This window comes from Musca domestica, unplaced genomic scaffold (genome assembly GCF_030504385.1).
Source record: "Musca domestica strain aabys unplaced genomic scaffold, Musca_domestica.polishedcontigs.V.1.1 32, whole genome shotgun sequence".
In the NCBI taxonomy this organism is placed as follows: Eukaryota; Metazoa; Arthropoda; class Insecta; order Diptera; family Muscidae; genus Musca; species Musca domestica.
Window position 1 is genome coordinate 3,857,645 of NW_026712311.1, and position 21,476 is coordinate 3,879,120.

Consider the following 21,476-nt stretch of genomic DNA (forward strand, 5'->3'; position numbering starts at 1 on the left):
GGCTATTTTATACACAATAAACGCTTATTGCTTTTAAATACATATAAAATTTAACCAATATAAGCTAAGTAAAAATATTAGAATTATCTCAAAACTCTACATTATTTTTAAAATTGGGTCACTAGATCACAATTGACGAACAAACAGACACGCTTTGCGTTTTCTTCTTATCAAATGTCAAAGTTTGTATGTAAATTAATCAGCGCCCAAAATGTTCCGAACTTGCCATTAAAAAAAACATGTTGACATCATATTTCTGAATTAAGTAAAGACCACATTTGATCGCGTTCAAATTAAAATTTTATTAACTGTATTTATAATCCATATATGTAAGACAAATATGTTTCCCAAAATTAAAAACAATAACAAAACAAACAAAATGGTAAACAAAATATGCCGAACTCAAGCTAAACAATAACAAAATTTGTTTTTATTGTTATTTACATATTTACGCGAGAGTTTTACAATATTCTCAACCATATATATTATATATAATAAATAAAATTCACACCTTAAATAATAAATGACAACAACGATTATCCATTGTTCATTCAAAATTTTATTATTTTGTTTTTAAATTTTCAATATATTTATTCTTTAGGTCAGTAGTCTCACTTACAAAAGGGCGCAGCTGTGTGTCCAAAAATAATATTAAATATTTTAATTGATGTCTAAAAACAGGCAGGCGGCCATTAAATCCAGACTTTGTAATTCTGGAATGAAGGAAGTAAATGGGTAATAACGAGTTTTTTGCCATCCAGAAGCCAAAGCTTGAGTCATCGGCTGGCTTTTTCGTAGAGGAACAATGAAGTCTTAGGTTGACTTAGTTCGATATTGGCCCTACGCTTCTTTGCCCGTCAAAAGAGCGTTTTATGTACTTTCACCTTAACTTCTTGCGGGGGGAGATGAGTGTATTGGCATTAAATTCACACCTTACGTCATATCCGTCAAAAATTTTAATAAAGCACAAATTCAAACCCCCTTTACGATGTAAACATAAAAGTTTCTTTCCAAATTTAGAATTTTTTTAAATATTGCCGGTAAATAGAAAGAATAATGACTAAGAAAAAATAGTAGCTAGCCATACTCTCTTTTAGAAAGGGGAATTTATTAATGGTCTGATCCAGATCTGCAAGAATGTAAAAGCCTTTACTACGATATCGAAACCTTTATTGTATCGAAAAAAATGCAAAACTAGTTGATTCTTGTAGGTACTGGAACAGAGCATAAGATTCATTTGATATTCTCAATACAGTGTGAACGTAATATAAGCCTTTAAACATATCATGGTAAAAGAATACAGGTAGATGCATTAAATAATTTTTCATTCAACAATTTCAATTCCAAAATTGGTTTGACAATTTTGTAGTCGATTCGACTACCTGTATTCTTTTACCATGATATGTTTTATGGTGGAAGAATATAGGTAGACGCGTCGACACAGCTGCTGGGACAATGAACTGTTAAACCAATTTTGTAATTGAAAATGTTGAATGAAAAATTATTCAAATTTGTACAAATTCTTGAAAAATACATATCATGACAACCTCAGATTGACGTTGTATAAGAAAGCCTATAAAAATCTATTTATTTTTGAGAAAAATTAAAGTTTTGTGACATATCGATGTTCCCAAGCGTTGATGCATCTACCTGTATTCTTCTACCATGTATGAGATCTCTATATAAAAGTATGTTTACACTTACTAAATCGAGTGGACTTTATCTGTCAATTCCATTGCGTATGCGTCAAATATGAAATCCAGTCTGTTTTATTTGACGTCTACGCAATGGAAATGACAGTTAAAATACGACGTCAATCGGAGGTTCTTATGATATGAATTTTTCAACAATTTTCACAAATTTGAATAACTTTTCATTAAAAAATTTTAATTTTTAAAATTGGTTTGACAGTTCATTGTCCCAGGAGCTGTGTCAATGCGACTATTTGTATTCTTCTACCATGAGATTTATTAAACACGCTTTAAAGTCTTTTTTGAACTTCGTCTGGAATTGACAGATGAAATTCACAGGATTTATTATAGGACTGTTCCAGAACTGCAAGAATGTAAAAGCGTGCTTGCGATAGAGCTTTTTTCCGGGTAAGCCTTCGTTATGGAAATTTATTTGAGGTATATACAGCGTAAGATGAAAAAAACTGCAATCAACTTCAGACCGCTGTCATTTCTTAGCCACTCGTCCGACAGCTGTTAAAATTATTCCAGTGACAGCTCATTATACTGTTTACAAGCCCACAAAAGCATTTTGGTGAGAATTTTCCAGAAAAAAAAAACAAGTTATTCGTGATGGAATTCAAGCGTGATAGTGTGATTTCTTTATATTAGGCTGGAAAACACAAGTGGTTATCGTTAGAGCACTCCAGCATTTAAATGTGAATAAATATTTTGTGTCTCGTACCATCGCTTGTTACCGTGATACTGGTAGCTTAGCCCGTCATCGAGGAAGTGGACGGAAGAAAACAGCAACATCAGCCGAAATGGTTCGAAAAGTAAAGAAGCGACTTTATCGAAACCCGCGTCACAGTGGCCGAAAAATGGCTCGTGAGCTGAACATATCGCAACATTCCATTCGGCAAATATTGAAATATGAGCTCGGGGTAAAGTCATTGAAATTCCACAAAGTGCAAGAACTTACACCGCCACAGATAGAAAATAGACTCAAAAGAGCTAAAGAGTTGCTTCGCTTGGCCGAAAGGTCGAAAGGCCAAATTTGGTTTTCTCCGCTCTCCGATGAGAAAACCTTCGTTGTCCAGCAGTTTTTAAACAAACAAAATGATCGTGTTTACTTGCCAAAGAAGTCAGCTGAAAATGGGCACCTTCGGTTGGCCACCAGAACTCAAGCGCCGGCCATGGTGATGGTGTGGTCCGCCATAACAGTCGATGATCGCTCTCCGCTGGTATTAATCGACCGTAGCATCAGAATAAATGCCGAATATTTTCACAAAAATATTCTGGATGGTGTATTAAAGCCTTGGGCCCGCAAACATTTTGACCGCGGACCTTGGACATTCCAACAGGACTCAGCACCATGGCACTCAGTACGCGCCACCCAAGAATTGTAACAAAATAAGGTTCCTCGCTTCATTTCCAGGGCACAATGACCCCCTAAATCTTCGGATACCAATCCGTTGGACTATTGTGTCAGGAGTATTTTGGAAAGCAAGGTTGTCACTAAAAAATACCAATATGTCGATCACCTTAAACAAGCGCTTCGCCGGGAATGTGCCAAAATACCGCAGAGCAACATTCGGGCAGCGTGTGACGGTTTCATTGGCCGTTTGAAGGCCATAATTCGTGCCAAATTTGACCAATTCGAACAAATCTAAACTTTTTCTATAATTTGCTGTCATTTCCCATGGTACAATGAAGAGAAGGTAGGTCAACTTTGAAAAAATTGCAAGTATAGAGGTCTACCTGTTTGGCTTGTAATGTCAGAATTAGTATCAAAACAATATAAAATCAAACAACTTGTTGCATTGATTTTGAATAAATAATTGAAAACCGCGATAATTGAATGAAAGGTCAACACTTCTTTTCAAAATCATGTACTATATATCTCTAAAGGATTGTTTCGCTACAAAAACTCTAGATTTTGTCGATGCATACGTTGAAATAAACATTTTGAAAACACCCGAATTTGAATGTTTTCTGAACAATTTTTTTGTTATTGAAAAGAAAACACATACATAAACAAATAAAGATGACATATTAAGCCAAGAAAATAAAAAAAATTAAAATCATATGGTAGTTCTGCCCTACCTTGATATCATTGTACCATGTCATTTCCGACATTTTTTGCTTTCATTCAATAAAATTTAAAAAAAATGTAAAAATTATGGCGTTTGACTTTGTTGCAGTTTTTTTTATCTCACCCTATATATACACGTCGCGTAAATCCTGTGGATATTATTTGCCGTATACACTATGGAATTGACATTTAAGATCGAGTAGATTTCGTAAATCTAAACATACTCTAACATAACGTAAATGTGACTAAAGGTGAGAGCACGTAGGCAACTTGAAGTCTTCGCATGGCATATTTTGTGACATATCATAAAGAGATTCCAGAGCCGCACTCTAATCCTGCCATTGTTTTTCCTGATAATTTGGCATTCTTATGTACTCACACCTTAATTCAAAGCAAAATTTTCGTATTTGAAAACCTTATGGAGAACGAATTCCGTATAACCTTTTCAAACATTTTAGTTTTATATATATTATTTATTTTAATCGTTTTTAAATCTCCATTTTTATTTGCAACTCAAAATTGTAAATCGTACATAATAATAAATACCTTAATTATATTTTGACAGCAATTGATAAGTTTTTTTATTTATTTAAAAACAAAAACAAACTTTATTTTTTTATCAACTTGTTAAATTGTGTGCAAATATTGACCAAACACTAGAACTTAACTTAAACAAAGCTACAAGCAAACTGATTGCAATTTTCCAGCATTCGAATTATATTCGAAAGCCAAGCTTTGCCCGGCAGCCAGAATAGGGGCAGCGAGAGTATAGAACAACTGATAAGACGACAAACGATCATTGATTGCATTCTCATCAGAACAAAGGAGAGAGAGTCTGTGTGCGAAAGGCCCAAGTAAACGAGCCGACAACAATGCCTGTCTGCTTACTGCATTTCCAAGATGCTGTGAGTCGACGAACAGCAGCAACAGCAGCTGGGTCTTTTGGGGGCAAACGTCATCGAAAGTCTAAATACGGTACATTGTTTAGAACAATTTCATTTGGACCAGGAATGGGAAGGTGGAATTGATAAAAGATAAAAAACGATGATCGGGAAAGTGAAAGTGTGGAATGAAAACTGTTATAAAGATATGTCAAATGGATATGTTTTTCATTTCATATTTCCTCGGGTTTTGAGGTAAATTTTTATTTCAATTTTTATACCCTCCATCATTCTACGGTGGGTATATTAGCTCATTTATTCCGTTTGTAAAGTTGAAAATACATAAAAAGCTTTTTTAAGTGGCTTAAGTCAACAGCTGGCTTTTTCATAGTGGAATAAAGGAGTTTTAGGTTGACTTAGGTCGATTTTGGCCTTACGCTCCTTTGTTCTTTTCTGAAGAAGCAAGCCGATGACTTAAGCTGGGAATACATAAAGCGCTTATCCGGCTGGCTTTAGTCATCGGCTGGCTTCTTCGGAAATGAACAAAGGAGTCTAGGGCCAAAATCGAACTAAGTCAACCTAATACTCCTTTGTTCATTAACGAAGAAGCCAGCCAAATATGCGCCTTATGTATTTCCACCCTTAAGCCAGTCACCGTAACTCCTCGAAATATTCATAATAAAAAAGCTGCATTCAAGTCGAACGCCATAATTTTTACATCTTTTTTTTAAATTTTATTGAATGAAAGCAAAAAATGTCAGAAATAGAATCAAATTTTAGTATAAGCTTAGATCTGTTCGAATTGGTCACCTTTGACACGAATTATGGCCTTCAAACTGCCAATGAAACCGTCACACGCTGCCAGAATGTTGCTGTGCGGTATTTTGGTTCATTCCCGGCGTAGCGCTTGCTTGAGGTCATCGACACTTTAATATTTTTTAGTGCCAACCTTGCTTTCCAAAATATTCCAGACACAATACGGTCCAACGGATTGGTATCCGGAGATTTTGGTGGCCATTGTGCGCTGGAAATCGCTTCATTTCCATTTTGTAACCATTCTTGGGTGGCGCGTGATGAGTGCGATGGTGCTGAGTCCTGTTGGAATGTCCAAGGTCTGCGGCCAAAATGTTTGCATGCCCAAGGCTTTAATACACCCTCCAGAATATTTTCGCCATAATATTCGGCATTTATTCTGATTAATATGAGCGGAGAGCGACCATCGGTTGTTATGGCGGCCCACACCATCACCATGGCCGGTGCTTGAGTTCTGGTGACCAACCGAAGGTGCACATTTTCAGCTGACCTCTTTGGCAAGTAAACACGACCATTTTGTTTGTTTGCAAACTGCTGGACAACGAATGTTTTCTCATCGGAGACGGAGAAAACCAAATTCGGCAGTTCACCACTTTCGGCCAAGCGAAGCAACTCTTAAGCTCTTTTGAGTCTATTTTCTTTCAGTTGCGGTGTAAGTTCTTGCACTTTTTGGAATTTCAATGGCTTTACCCCGAGCCCATTTTTCAATATTTGCCGAATGAAATATTGCGATATGTTCAGCTCACGAGCGATTTTTCGGCCACTGCGACGTGGGTTTCGATCAAGTCGCTTCTTTACTTCTCGAACCATTTCTGTTAATGTTGCCGTGCTGTTTTCTGCCGTTCACTTCCTTGACGTCGGGCTACGTTACCAGTATCACAGTAACGAGCGATGATACGAGACACAAAAGATTAACTCACATTTAAATGCTGGAGTGCTCTAACGATAGCCATTTGTGGTTTTCCAGCCAAATATAAAGAAATCACACGATCGCGCTTGAATTCCATCACGATTAATTTTTGTTCTGGAAAATTCTCACCAAAATGCTTTTGTACGCCGCTTGTAAACAATATAATGAGCTGTCACTGGAATAATTTTAACAGATGTCGGACGAGTAGTTTAGAAATGACAGCAGTCTGAAGTTGGTTGCAGTATTTTCATCTCATCTTGTATAAGCAATGGAATTGAAAATTTAAATTCACTAGGTTTTGTAGATCTGGCAACATGTGAACGTACTATTAGTATCACATGTGTATGGTAGAATTAAAAAGTTAAAGTCATACAATCACTGCTCTTTTCAAGAAACTGCGAGAATCTACTAGTTTTGCAAATTTTATTCGATAACATCAAGGAAAATCGGTTATCGTAGCAAAAAAGGTTGACATTCTTGCAGTTCTGGAACAGAGCACAAATATATAAAATTTTGTCAAAATTATTTATTTGGCAACATCTTAAGGTGAGAATATATAAGACGTTTTTTTGACTGGCTTAAGTCATCGGCTGGCTTCTTCGGAAATCAAAAAAGGAGCGTAGGGCCAAAATCGAACTAAGTTAACCTAAAAACATTTGCTCGTCTAGAAAGAAGCCAGTCGACTTAAGCCAATCAAAAAGCGTTTTATGTATTCTCATCTTCATTGTCAAAATGTATATTTATAAATCCAAATAAATCAGAGATGGAAACCTATTTTCTATGCAGTAAAATTTGACAAGGTAAATTACAGATAATTCAGAGATGGAAGTGTTTATTTGAAATGACTTTAACTTCTTATTTTTGCTATATAAATTTCTTAAATACATTAACAAAATAGTTCTAAAAACATCAATTTATTTTTCTATATGAGTTAACTTCCCATCTCTGTCCAGTATAACATGTTTTTTGCAACACCGAACGCACTTTGACTTAATGACTCATGTCAAGCCATAGTAAAACAACAAAGAATGCAACTTTTGTTTTTATTTTTTTTTGCTAGACTCCCTCATGTCATGCTATACCCTTTACGGCGACCGTCTTTAATTAACCGGTCTCTGAGTTGGGTTTCATTAATGATTCCAAGCGCCTCAGAACTCTATTGACTACAGAAGCAAGGAAACGTTTTTTTAAGATCACGGCTAGTTTGAAAGATGATTTACAGTTGAAAACTAGTTTCCCGCGACAGAGAACCAGTCTTGGGCGATTATGCATAAATGTAAATGACATGCATACTGACACCAACTATGCAAATAATTAAATTCCAATAATAATTATTATTATTAAAAATATTTACGATTATCGGAGGTGTTTTCACTTCTGGTATTAAGTGAAAAGTTAAAGATAAATTAAGGTGAAAATACATAAAACTCTTTCTTGGCTGGACTTGGGCCAAAATCGAACTAAGTCAACCTAAAACTCCGTTGTTCCTCTATGATGAAGCCAGCCAATGACTTAACCTTTAGTTTAGCTTGTAAAAATATTAGAGGATTATGTTGTCCAATTTGACATTGCGGAAAACTATTTTATTGGGTCCTCATTTGGATCGATGTCTGATCATTCCCCAATACAAACATTAGGAAAAAAATTAATTTTTTTTTATACATTTCAATCCACTGTTTCCGATGATGCGGATTCTCCTACTCTTTATAGGCACTTGCAATTAATTTTGCGTTTTTCATTCAGCCTGGCTTGTTTTGTTCTCCATTAACCGGTCTTCGTTTATTTCCATTGGCTTTTTCCACTCACATACCTGTTGTTGTCCAAGGTCAGGGATATGTTTTGTGTCTATCTTCAAGAAAACATTAAATAAATGCAACAAGAAAAAGTTCATTAACCACACGTTCCGTTTTTTGAGGGCTCGTCAAGCCATACTAAAATCAAGCAAAGAGTACAAGGTCTAAAAAGTGTTTTATGGACAAAAGATCATTGTGGCATTTTATTGACTGATGACAAAGAGTTCTTGTCTCGTAGGAAACCTAATGAATTCGTTCTATGCATGGTACAATAAAAAGGTAAGGTAGAGCTACCAGCTGATTGCAATTTTTTTCTAAGTGTGCCCAACTTTTGCCAATTTTGTGGATCTTCTCATGACCGGATTTATTTCAAATTCGGTGTAAAATCTACACCGAGATTATAAGCTGCAACCAACTTCAGACAGCTGTCATTTCTAAGCCACTGGTCCGACAGCTGTTTAAATTATTCCAGTGACAGCTCATTATATTGCTTACAAGTGTACCACAAGCATTTTGGTGAGAACTTTCTAGAAAAAAAGTTCTTCGTGATGCTGGAAAACCACAAGTGGCTATCGTTAGAGCACTCCAGCATTTAAATGTGAGTAAATCTTTTGTGTCTCGTACCATCGCTCGTTACCGTAGCGTAGCCCAACGCCAAGAAAGTGAACGGAAGAAAACAGCAACATTAGCAGAAATAGTTCGAAAAGTAAAGAAGCGACTTGATCGAAACCCGCATCGTAGTGCCCGAAAAATGGGTCTTGAGCTGAAATATCGCAATATTCCATTTGACAGCTATTGAAAAATGAGCTCGGGGTAATGCCATTGAAATTCCAAAAAGTGCCAGAACTTTCACCGCAACAGAAAGAAAATAGACTCAAAAGAGCTAAAGAGAAGTAACAGTTCGTAAACAAACAAAATGATCCTGTTTACTTGCCAAAGAGGTCAGCTGAAAATGCGCACATTCGGTTGGCCATCAGAACTCAAGCGCCAGCCATGGTGATGGTGTGGGCCGCCATAACAGCCGATCGGTTGCTCTTCGCTCACATTAATCGGCCGTGGCATCAAAATAAATGCCGAATATTATCGCGAAAATATTCTGGAGGATGTATTATTGGCCACGCAAACATTTTGGCCGCAGACCTTGGACATTCCATCAGGTCCTCGCTATCAAAATCTCCGATTACCAAACCGTTGGACGATTGTGTCTGGAGGATCTTGGAAAGCAAGGTTGGCACTAAAAAATACCAAACTGTCGATCACCTCAAGCAAACGCTTCGGCGCTTCTCTTCGCCAAAGTACCGCCGAGCAACATTCGCGCAGCGTGTGACGGTTTGGTCCAAAGTTGATCAATTCGAAGAAATCTAAACTTATTCTAAAATGTGATGCTATTTGCGACCTTTTTTACTCTCATTCGATAAAATTAAAAAAAAAATGTAAAAATTATGACGTTTGACTTTGTTGCAGTTTTTTTATGTCACCCTTCCAGCTCAGCTGATTACCAAACGATCTGTCAAATAAATTTGAATTCACTGCATCCTAAACAAACGTTTTTTTTTACTGTTATGGGAAACAAATTGACAAAAACAAAAAAATCCTTCTTCAACTTGTTTTTGATAGACTCTAGCAGCAGCGCTGTTATAAATATGTACATTTTTCAATTCAGTTGTCAAAAATTTGACAACAAATATATTCGAAAACTTTTATTTTCGCCTTAACCATGAATTTTAACATTTCATCTGATAAAATAACATCTGTTTTAGATTAATTCCCAAGGAGGAAGACCATATAATTGGGCCATGATTCAGCTATGTAGTTTACTTTAGCTCTAATCCTAAATGGAAGATTCTTACAGATTCTGGAACAGATCAAATCATGGTAGAAGAATACAGGTAGTCGCATCGACAAACCAATTATGGAATTAAAATTTTGAATGAAAAATTATTGAAATTGAGATTATTGATATTTGTTACAATTGTTGAAAATGCATATCATAACATCCCCGATTTGTCTCTTTAACATTTAAAAAAAATTTGACATATCACTGTTCCCAAGTGTTGATGCATCTACATGTATTCTTCTCCAATGGATCATGGCAGAAGAATACAGGTAGATGCATCAACGCTTGGGAGCATTGATATGTCAAAAAAATTTAAATGTTTTTTAAAATATAAGTAGATTTTAATAAGTTTTCTTATACGACGTCATTCGGAGGTTATTATAATTCGTGCTTTCCAACAATTTTTACAAATTTATATAATTTTTCATTCAAAATTTTCAATTTCAAAATTGGTTTGACAGTTCATTGTCCCAGCAGCTGTGCCGATGCGTCTACCTATATTCTTCTACCATGCAATGGATCAAATGATTAATTGGCAATTTCCTCAAATACTTTGTTAGAAATTCCAATAGGGACATGGCATGACATCGATTTATCGATAAATAAAAAATCGAATTTCTTACTCATACTTGCAGGTTGTTTCTATTTATTCTCTTTTCTATTTATCTCTTTTGTTTCTTCCCAATATTCGTAAATATTTTGGTGAATATGGCAAGTGAAAAAATAAGAAGAATGGAATTTATTTCAATTCCCTAGGAGAGACGAGCAGGAGGAGCTGACCTATCGATTGCATAGCGTGTTTGTTTTGTGTAACGCGGATGCATAATTAGATTCCAATAAGAATTAGTTAACTAACATTTGTTGGTGGCCAATGACATGAAAATTTATGGAATAATTATGAGGAGCAAGAGCATCCCATAGAAAGAAATTAGTGAAAGTTTATTTTTGAAACGACAACAACAAGAAAACGAAGAAGAAGAAGAAGAACAACAACGAACAAAAGAAGACGCAACAAATAGCTAATGATTATCAAATAAAATATTACGTTGTTTTTTGCAGTTCCCCCAGCTTCCCCGCAGACACCGAGAAACAGCTGATGTTGGGGACTGTCGTTGATGACTGTTGGCTTTAATGGCCACACTTTGTTTTACCAAAAAAAAATATCAGTTTGATTTTGCCTGTCTTGTTGTGCTGTGTGTGTCGACTATTAGCTACTGCTGCTGATGTTGTGGTGTCTTTCGTTGTCGTCGCTTGCTTGTGGTGGCCTTCATCGTTTACTTTAGTCGGTCGGTGGGTTGTTAGCCAATTAAAGCAAACAGCAAGCATAATATACGGGTTTGTGGTGTCAAACAAAAGTGAAATTTTTTACATATTTTTCGTGGGGAGCAAACATTTAACAGAGTTATGTTCGGGACATTTTACATAAAATACAAACAATTTTTTAGAAACTAGGCGTAAAAAAATTTAAAACAAAACCATCAATAATTATCTAAAAGAAAGGCCACCTAAAACAAGTCCCAGAAACAAACAAAAAACACAGCCCAAATAACAACTTAACAAGTCATCGACATGGAATGCACGCAGGAAATGGCGATGACAGATGATGACAACAAAGCCAAAAAGCAAAAGTTCTCCCCTGACAATGAAACCATAGACGACGAAAGTGCGGCCACATTGTGGTGGTCCATCCCCGAGCCGGTGCTCATAAATATTCTGCGTAGGCTGGAACCCCAAGATATATTAAATGCCTCGGCAACGTGTCGTCGTTGGTATGAGGTGGCCAATGACAATATCTTGTGGAAACACAAGTTTCAAGAACATTTTCGCACCGATCCTTCAATACCATTGAAACCTGGTAACCCGCTACGATTTTTCCTTAGTATTAGAATTTTGTAACAATTGTTTGTTTTTTTTCCAAACAGGTGCTGCCTCATGGAAAGATGAATATGCCCGCCTTACATCACGTATTCCTTTCGTTCAGTCGGAACGTTTATATGGTCACACACATCAGGTTCTGCATGTTAGCTTTTCGCATAATGGTGAAATGTTTGCTACCTGTTCCAAGGATGGTTATGTTATTGTAAGTGATATGTGGGAACTCGGGAGTGGGAAGAAGGTTTTACATAAGAGAAAAGGCGAAAGAGTCAAAAATATTTTTGGAAAGAAGATGGGTTTAGGAAATATTTACCGGGTGCACTAAAATGGGAAGATTCTGCTCATATCGCTGTAAACAAACCCATACAAGACAGAGAATGTGAAGTGATTCCGATAAAGAGAAGTAGTAGAAGTATATGTCTAAGAGGCAGAACTTAGCAAAATGTCTCATAGATTTAATTTCTTGTCCATCTTCACAGAGCCGTCAAAAATCCATGTCTTGAAGGGTGCCTTTAGTATGCCATGGCCCCAATTTGCAATGGTCTGTAAACACACCCAGATTACAAGTTCTATATCAGATGCGTTTAGAAAGAAAAGGGAAGTTACTTGTCGTCCAAAACGTATTGGGCCCTTTAGACAATCCTTGAGGTAATGGCATTGCCCAATTTGGCGAACTAAATGGCATGCCGATAGCTTCACTGAGTGGCCAACATCCACCTTATCCCATATCTCAGTCGACTTTGAATCTCTTTAATGAATAGAAGGATTGCCAAAAATGATGTAATACATTTCTCTTTGAATCTCAATCTGATTCCCCAAAAACCCTGTCTTTTTGAATTTTTAATAATTTTTGTCATATATACTTCTTTGTTTTAAAACAAAAAGCAAATACGTGCACATGGGTGTGATAATTTGCGGATTTGATAAAAAAAATTGATTTTAAACCATTCCATTAATAAGGTATTAATACTTTGTTACCGCGTATTGAGTCCGCAGGAGACAAATTTATGAATATAAAAACTCGGGCGGACCAAAATTTTAGGAAAATTCAACAGATATACCAATGACTATTATGCAAAAAATAAAATCCCAAAAAAATCCTGAAACCTCTTTAAAAACCCTCGATATGTCCCTGATTTTAACCTTGACAAACTCTCCAATCCACAAAAAATTTCCCAAAAGTCCGAAATTATGACCCTGACAATTTCCATAATTTATGTTTGTTTTTATTTTTAGATTTGGAATTCAACTCACCCCTGCACCGAACGCTATTTTCACAATATGAAACACTTCAATTGGAAATATACCCAGTACTCACAGTTCAATCAAAGTGACACACTGCTTTTGGTGTCCGGCGTACACTTTGGGGCACCACACAGTACTTCCGGGGAAATTGCGGTCTTTACAGTTGGCGAAAATGGTAAATAGCCACAGCCGTAGAAAATGGGCTTCTTGTTTCATTAATTTTTTTCCCTCTCCCTCCAACAGGTTCCCACATGCGTTGCCGTGTACGCAATCGTCCCTATGACATCTTTGGAACATGGTTCAGTGATCAATATTTAATATCCGGCGATCTTCATTGGTTGGCCCATTTGATTAGCACTTCGGTGTTGTGGTTAAATAAAGCCAATCAGGAGGTGGATTCGGAGCATGTGCCAGTTATGAATCAATTATATAAGCTATACAATCAAAATGCCAGTTCGGTAAGGGCCATAATGATGGCCCGTTGTCCCTGGTTGGATGAAACAAATGATCCCTTGGCCGAGCATACGGCAGCAAGCAAAGAAGAGGATGTAAGTAAAAAACAAACTTTTTCAAACATTTCTTTGTTAAACTTTTTATTTGATTTCAGTCCGATGATGTCGATATGGCCCCATGTTCTTCATCAAATGATCCGGGACGCTCAAACACCGTAGGCAACCCTCTGTCCCAATTAGCTTCGGTACGACATTCTGTTGATACCATCGAAAATGATGACCTAGAGGATGACTCACTACCCTCAACATCGACGAGACGTCGACGTACCCATACAACGGATGACATCTCAATTTATTTTGCCGATGAATACCGTCGTCTATACAATGGTGAGGGGTGCATTAGTGATTCCAGCGATGACGAGGAAGAAGAAAAAGTCGTAGAAGAAGAACCTGATGATATGGAAAATTCAATACCGAAATATTTAATATTTTCAACGGGTTCCAAAACCTATACACCCCATCAAATTGGTATCAAACGTATAAGACATGTTACGTTCCCCAAGAAATTGGATCCGGGTCCGTCGCTAAAGGAGCGATATGCAGCGAAAAAGGAAAAGGTTAGTTGTTAGATGGGATTGGAAAATTCGTGGTTTACAGGATTTACATTCCAATTTCACCAAAACACGAAAATGACTTCTTTCTATGACTTCTTTCCAAATCTGGCATTGGCTACGGAAATGCATGATGGAGTTTTCCACCCCAAAAAGATGTTTTTTTTGATAGAAAAGGAAAAGCTATTTTATCTTCTTTCCTAGATATTTTTTGTTCTAAATTTTATTAATTTTTTGCTATATCTTCCAGAATCAAGTACGTGAACCCGATCCTGATTGGAATAACTACGATTCGGTGGCAGATCGTTTTGATAAGATTGACAAAGTTATTGATTTGCATGGTCATATTATTGGCATGGCATTGAGTCCCGATCACAGGTAAGTCTCATCTTATTAATAGCATGATGTTTCATAATAGAATTTCTCATTTTCTCTTTTTACAGATACCTTTATGTCAACACCCGCCCATGGCCGGAAAATTATGTAATCTCAAATCCTTTGGAACCACCACCGATTGCCCAGGAAATTGATATACATGTTATTGATCTCATGACATTGAAACGTGTTGGCAATATGCTGAGAGCCCATAAAGCCTATACACCGAGCAATGAATGTTTCTTTATATTTTTGGATGTATGCGATGATTATGTGGCAAGGTGAGAAAAAGATTTTACACAAGACTGTGAATCATACAAGATCTCAGAAAAATAGTTGTGAAAAGTTCACGACTATATCTCGAATGATTTTCAGATAAAAAATATTTAAAATTCAGCTTATCACAATGGCCATTTTTTCAGATACATCAATTTGGCCTTCCTTTTAAAAATAACTTTTGCTCTTCGACAAAGGGAAAGCTCACTCACTTCCTTTAAAAATGCCTACTGGTCTTTTTCATAAAAATGTCTCCTGATTCTCTGTTTATGTAAGCTACCTAATCACCTAAGGCAAGACTTAGGGTGTTCTTGGATTGCAATATGTCCATTGGTCTTTCTAAAACAAACCCCTCTAATTTCTTAAAATTTTCTTTCTTTTGCGGGATAAATTCTTGCATTTTTTCGAATTTCAATGGCTTTGCCCCGAGCTCACTTTTCAAGATTTGTCGAATGAAATATGGCGTTATGTTCAGCTCTCGAGACATTTTTCGGCCAGAGCGACGCGTGTTTCGATCAAGTAGGTTCTTTACTTTTCGAACCATTACTGCTGATGTTGCTGTTTTCTTACGTCCACTTCCTTGACGTCGGGCTACGCTACTATTATCACGTAATCCGTAACGAGCGATGGTACGAGACACAAGATATTTATTCACATATAAATGCTGGAATGCTCTAAGGATAGCCACTTGTGGTTTTCCAGCCAAATATAAAGAAATCACACTATCCCGCTTGAATTCCATGACGAATAACTTTTTTCTGGAAAATTCTCACCAAAATGCTTTCGTACACTAGTAAACAATATAATGAGCTGCCACTGGAATAATTTTAACAGTTTTCGGACGAGTGGCTTAGAAATGACAGCAGTTTAATTTCACCCTGTGCATTTAGTCTTCTACAAAAGAAAACCAACTAACTTCCTTAAACAAGACCTCGGGGTCTTCTATATAAAAAACCCTCCTGATTCTTCATTTTAAATGAGCGTCCCGGTCACATAAAATGAGTCACTAGTGCCTTCTTTGCAAAAATCTGATTTTGTTATAAGTCTTTTAAGGTGGGAATACATAAAGCGCTTATTTGGCTGACTTAAGTCATCGGCTGGCTTCTGCGGAAATGAACAAAGGAGCCTATGTCCATTTCCGACCTAAGTCAGCCGAAAACTCCTTTGATCCTCTACGTAGAAGCCAGCCAAATATGTATGCGCTTTATGTATTCCCAACCTTAGTTTTCCTAAAAGAAAAACTTCTAATTTCTTAATGAAAGGTCTTCCTATTTTCCGTGTATTCTTATTTAAAATATGTTATGATGATGACCGTCTGGCCTGGATCTCTGCCTCAGTGCCAAAAAGAAAGCCGGTTTGAGACCTCCTAGTATTTAAAAAACCCTCTGTTGTCTTTGGTCCATTTTATTTCCCTTCAAAATTAACCTTTCTAGTGACCCCAAAAAAAAAATCTGGTCTTTCATTATAAGATAATCGTCTTGCCAAATTCACAAGGAGTCCTAATAGTCTCCTAAAAGCATTATGTTTCTCTGTTAGGAAATACATTTTGGCTCCAAGCACAAGAGCTTTTGTAAAACTATTTGCTTCTAAATTCCAAATAATTACTCATATTCTCTTTTAACAGTGGTGCCGAGGACATGCATGCCTATTTATGGGATCGTTACTATGGAATCTCATTGGTCAAATACAAGCACACCGATGTGGTCAACAGTGTTGCCTTCAATCCAAAAGATTCTCAAATGTTGGTTACAACCAGTGATGACTTTTCAATTAAGGTAGGAGAAATCCTTTTTTAAACTCTCTTATTTTTATAATTTTTTTTTTTAATTATTTACAGATATGGCGTTCAAAGGCTGCGGCCAAAAAACTCAATATTGATATGACGGATAATAATGAAGCATTCGATTTGAAGTTAAATAGAGATATGACTTAGAGACATTTATAGCAAAGCAATATAATTTATTTATTAACATTTAATTATTTATGGCTAAGGCAGTAACCACCAACCAACATAAGGAACAAGTGTAGCAAAAGTCTTAGCAAAACCATTTTACAAACATAGGATGAAGCTGGCATCCCTTTTATTATTTATAAGCTGATTATAGAAACATGTTTCAAAACTAACAACAACAACAAGCAATATAAATAGAACACGCCGTTAAGGCAACTTTATACCTCTACAAGTCGACGTAATATAATCCTACGATGCTTTGTGTATGGCAAATAAATACACAACTCTTTTTCTTCCCCGTAGTCTAGAGACTCCCAGAGTATATTTTTACATTTACCCAAAAAAGCCTACCTAACAAATCGTTTTAAATTTTGTAATCTAAATTACATAATCCTTGTCGAATAAATGATATTTCTTAATATTGAAAAAAAATTTAATATTTAGCTAATTTATACCGTTCATCATCCCCAACAAATAACAAAATATACGTTCAATTTTGTTTGTTTTAATATCCTGTATATTCATATATTTTTTTAATTTTTCTAATTGTTAATTTTATTTTTTATGTATTTTTTTTTTGTTATTATTTAATGTTTACTTTTTTAAATTTATATTTCAAATAAATATAGGCTATTAAATATATAAATTAATTGAACTCTGTTGTGTTTCTTTTCTACAATGATCGATCAAAGGATGGCATGTAAAGAAACATATCGTACTAATGATTTACTGGTTTCTTTTTTGTATGTATGATTGGTTGATAACTATTTTTAATTTAACATCTTAGACTAATACTCGTATGTGCTCTATGTGTGTGTGTGTGTATTGAGAAGATTTTTAGAGAAATTCTAAAATTTAATCACCAGTTTCATGATCATGATGCTCGCAGGGTTCGTTGTCATGGTGGTGGTGATTGTCATCACCATTTTCGTCATGATGATGTTTACGATTTCGTCGTTTCTTCTCGGGATGACCAAAACAGTTTTCACAATCTTCATCATCTTCCGAAGAGCTTTCACCAAAGGCAACGGGCTTTTTGTATATACAACAACCTGGAAAATGAAATTATGATATTGTTTTATATTGCATTTGAGAACCTTGAAAGTCCAATGGAATACATACATTTGGATTTCTTTTTGCCCATATGTTCGTTGTCCACAGTTCCCTCTTGCCAGCCAACTTTTTTACTGGGTTTTGGTTTATTCAGGCGCAAACGTAGAACAGGTGGAGGTGACTAAAAAGTAAAAATATTTATATAAATTTAAATACAAGAGTATCAAGTCAACTTTGTGTCCACAAGGAACTTTTGTGCTATTCTTAAGCTGGATCTTTTGGTCCTCTGGTGTTTCATGAAAAATGAGAACTTATGGGTCTTTTATGATATCAATTTGATCAGTAATTCTGGGATTTTTTAGTATGAAACCGTCTTCGTAAGACTATTTTCACTTACTAAGAAAAAATCTGGCATTTTAAGACATTCTTCTCTTTTAAATAGTTTGTAAGTTTCTTGATATGAAACGATAACATTATTTTTAATAGAAGGTCTTCTGGCTCCTTCAGGGTGAAACCTTATGGTCTGATCCATAAGACAAAGACTCAATAATTTCTGCTGCTTTCTGATCTCATGCTTTTATAACTCCAAAATGTCTTCTGGCATTTGTTAAAGAAGTTTTGGACGTTTTTCGGGGGAAATTTTTCGGAAAACCAAAATGTCCGTTTTTTTTCTTTACATTTGTTTAAAAATTTTTTTTTACATTTGTTGCTAAGCTTCGTGGAAGCCTCATCAGAGTGTATTTTTTAAAAGATAATCTAATTTTCTGTTCTAGATGACAATTTTTTCCCGTCTCCGAAAGGGGGCCTACTTAAAAACTTTCCAGTCTTTTTACAAATAAGTCGTTGATCATATTTAGAATAAACTATTGACGGCTACTCTTAAGCTTTTTTCCGACATTCTGAAATACTAAAACCAAATGGTCCCTAATGTAAATGATATTAACGCTTTCTTCAATACCTTCCTTCTTCTTGCAATGATCTGTAATATAAATTTCCAATTATTCTACTTAAATTAAAAATTCATTTTTTTGTTGCAACTACCTTCTGGCTCTTCAGCTCATCGCGAAAGACAAATTAGCTTCCATTTAAAATTATCTTCGCCACAAAAGAAACAATTAAGGTATTAAATATTTTGTTATCTAAAATAAATAATTATAATTGCCTGTTTTACTGCGCGTTGAATAGATTGCTTGTTTCGTCATAATGACATTTTGCAACTACTTAAGTTAAGGGACTTATCCACCTGGATTACTCATTGCATCGAAGTACTAGAAAAATAATTGTGGAATGGTACGTGAGGAGTACCAAATATGTAAATTTTTTATCAAATGTGTGTACTGCCTGAATCAGCTTGGAATACTTCGGGTGGGTGACCTACTTCCCTGCCCTGAAACCTAATTAATGCGTTTCATGTCATCGGTTATTGAACTTAGGCAAACATTCAGTGTTTTCCATAGCAGAAAACTAAGACCAAAGAGACAAAAGGAATTTCATTCTAAATAAATGGGACTGACATATAGTTCTGCTCCTCATTGTATTGTGTGTTGTCTGCGAAACTTACATTGCCATCAGTAGTTGTTTCTTCCCTAGGCAGAACTTCGGTTTGCGCTATCACCACGTCTGTTGGAACAACCGTAGCTGCCATTGTTGTAGTTTGTTTAAGTTCCTGGCTATTTGCTTATAATATGACGTTTTAATGTGGATTTTTAAAACATAAAGAACTTTTCAGAACGTTCAGAATAATTGCGGAAAAGTCAAGAATGCCGAAATGCGTGATAAAGTTGAAAATCAAAGCAAAAACAATTATTAGTAAAAGGGTTCTACAAGATCGAAAAATTCCGTTTAAAGGGATTTATAAGTGCGAAAAATTCTGTGTGAAGGGATCTAGGAACAACATTTTCTCCTTACAAAACAGGTGTTTTTTCACTGGAGAAATGAGTGATGCTAGGAACACAATTGGAGCGAACGACGAATTTCGCCCTACGCGGCGACAAAATGAGCCGCGAAAATTCGTCGTATGGAACACAATACCGACGAAATTATAAAACAGCTGATGAAGTTGTTTACTTTTTGCTCATTTGTTGACTACAATGAATTATACAAGAACACATAATTCTTTACGTTCTCTATTATAATTTCACTTATGTCCATCTTCTCTATTATAAATTCACTGATATCCATCTTCACTCAGGCGCAAGTACACAAATAAATAAACAAATTAATTATGTTTTTTTTATACGAGTAACAGATAGTAGAGTGACCATAACAAATTTTAAAGTAAAAAGTAACTTTATTTACTAAAACACATAAAATTCGTACAAGTATGGCCACCTTGTACTGTTTTGTTCGCCGGTCGCCGGCGTATGAAATAGAAATAAAGCAAATTGAGTTCGCGGCGACCGACGAAATTTTCGCCGGTGCTGTGATTGTGTGCACTTCCATATACACATATGTGTTTTATTTTTGACGACGAACATACGCCGCGAAAAAATTCGTCGTTCGCTCCAATTGTGTTCCTAGCATGAAGTTAATTGTTAAAGTAATTTTTTTAATTATATTGTAAAATTTATTTCTTCATAGCATAAAATTAGTTTACGATTACTTAATTAAGCGATTTTATTGAGTATATATCATAAATAAACTCTCAAAACCAGTTAATTTTATTCGACGTATGCAATGAAACTGACAAATGGGTTTTATGGTAGAAGAATACAGGTAGTCGCAACGACACATTTTAAATGAAAAATTGTTCAAATTCTTTAAAATTATAAAACCTCCGATTGGTAACGTATAAGAAAACATATCAAAATCTACTCGTTTTTTGAAAAAACATTTTAAAAAATTTGGCATATGAATGTTTCCAAGTGTTGATGGATCTACCTGTATTATTCTACCACAAATAGATTTGCTAAGGTGAGAATACGTAAAACAATTTTCTGTCTGGCTAAAGCCATCAGCTGGTTTCTTCGGAATAGAACAAAGGTGCTTAGGGTCAATACCGAACTGTGTTAACCTAAAACTTCTTTGTTAAGCTGGGAATACATAAAGCGCTTATTTGGCTGGCTTAAGTCATCGGCTGGCTTCTTCGGAAATGAACAAAGGAGTCTAGGGCCAAAATCGAACTAGGTCAACCTAAAACTCCTTTGTTCGTCTACGAAGAAGCCAGCCGATGACTTAAGCCAGCCAAATATGCGCTTTATGTATTTCCAGCCTTACTCTACGAAGAAGACAGCCAATTAATTAAGTCAGTCAAAAGAGCGTTTTATGTATTCTCACCTTTATGTCAACGGTCTTTATGTCCACACCGAAATTGGCCAGCCGTTGACGGTTAACATGGGTAAAGATTAACATAATCGCGCTATTACACACATAACAAATCTTTAGTGTGCCTAAAGGTGTGGGTACATAAGAAGTCTTTGCCTGACATATTTTGTGGCATATCATAAAGGCATGCTAGATCCGTACTAAAATCCTGCCTGCGTTTTCCCTCAAAATTTGACATGTATAACAGAATGTTTTCCGTTTACCGAATTTAGTTGAGCCATAGAAAGGTAAAACCGTTAAAACCCCGTAATGTAAACATAATAACAATTCAAATAAAATTCCAATATATTTCCGTTTTTTCGTATTTGCTTCAAA

The 21,476-nt window shown here is 35.7% G+C and overlaps 3 protein-coding genes across 4 annotated transcripts in view; 1 reads left to right on the plus strand and 2 right to left on the minus strand.

Annotated features, from left to right (window-relative positions):
* LOC101897084 (alpha-tocopherol transfer protein) overlaps window positions 1-4,469 on the minus strand; it is a 15,476-nt gene extending 11,007 nt beyond the window's left edge. The window contains exon 1 of the mRNA XM_005177766.3: window positions 4,312-4,469. The gene's annotated coding sequence lies outside the window, so the exon portion shown is untranslated. The remainder of the gene's footprint in view (window positions 1-4,311) is intronic.
* A 6,290-nt stretch (window positions 4,470-10,759) lies between these two features.
* On the plus strand, window positions 10,760-17,245 carry LOC101897268 (F-box/WD repeat-containing protein 5). The gene is made up of 9 exons (XM_005177767.4): window positions 10,760-11,854; window positions 11,922-12,079; window positions 13,111-13,294; window positions 13,363-13,667; window positions 13,727-14,188; window positions 14,433-14,560; window positions 14,626-14,838; window positions 16,458-16,608; window positions 16,671-17,245. Exons 1-9 carry the CDS (start codon window positions 11,569-11,571, stop codon window positions 16,764-16,766), a joined length of 1,983 nt encoding a protein of 660 aa, XP_005177824.2. The 5' UTR covers window positions 10,760-11,568; the 3' UTR covers window positions 16,767-17,245.
* LOC101897558 (E3 ubiquitin-protein ligase PPP1R11) lies at window positions 17,240-19,650 on the minus strand. Of its 2 annotated transcripts, none has more exons than XM_005177769.4 (3): window positions 19,399-19,650; window positions 17,907-18,018; window positions 17,240-17,836 (listed from the first exon to the last, which is right to left on the minus strand). In XM_005177769.4, the coding sequence occupies exons 1-3, from the start codon at window positions 19,480-19,482 to the stop codon at window positions 17,640-17,642; spliced, it is 393 nt and encodes a 130-aa protein (XP_005177826.2). In that variant the 5' UTR covers window positions 19,483-19,650; the 3' UTR covers window positions 17,240-17,639. The 2 variants fall into 2 exon arrangements, with proteins under 2 accessions (XP_005177826.2, XP_058981136.1); XM_059125153.1 differs by lacking the exon at window positions 19,399-19,650 and adding an exon at window positions 18,235-18,267.
* Between the last annotated feature and the right edge of the window lie 1,826 nt (window positions 19,651-21,476).

Excerpts from the sequence above, each read along its gene's own strand:
- LOC101897268 (XM_005177767.4), top strand. The coding sequence starts at position 11,569 with ATGGAATGCACGCAGGAAATGGCGATGACAGATGATGACAACAAAGCC. Across the intron at positions 12,080-13,110 it reads CCAAGGATGGTTATGTTATT|ATTTGGAATTCAACTCACCC; the intron begins GTAAGTGATATG and ends TTTTATTTTTAG. Across the intron at positions 13,295-13,362 it reads CTTTACAGTTGGCGAAAATG|GTTCCCACATGCGTTGCCGT; the intron begins GTAAATAGCCAC and ends TCCCTCCAACAG.
- LOC101897558 (XM_005177769.4), bottom strand. The coding sequence starts at position 19,482 with ATGGCAGCTACGGTTGTTCCAACAGACGTGGTGATAGCGCAAACCGAA. Across the intron at positions 18,019-19,398 it reads AAACAACTACTGATGGCAAT|TCACCTCCACCTGTTCTACG; the intron begins GTAAGTTTCGCA and ends TTTACTTTTTAG. Across the intron at positions 17,837-17,906 it reads GGGCAAAAAGAAATCCAAAT|GTTGTTGTATATACAAAAAG; the intron begins GTATGTATTCCA and ends TTCATTTTCCAG.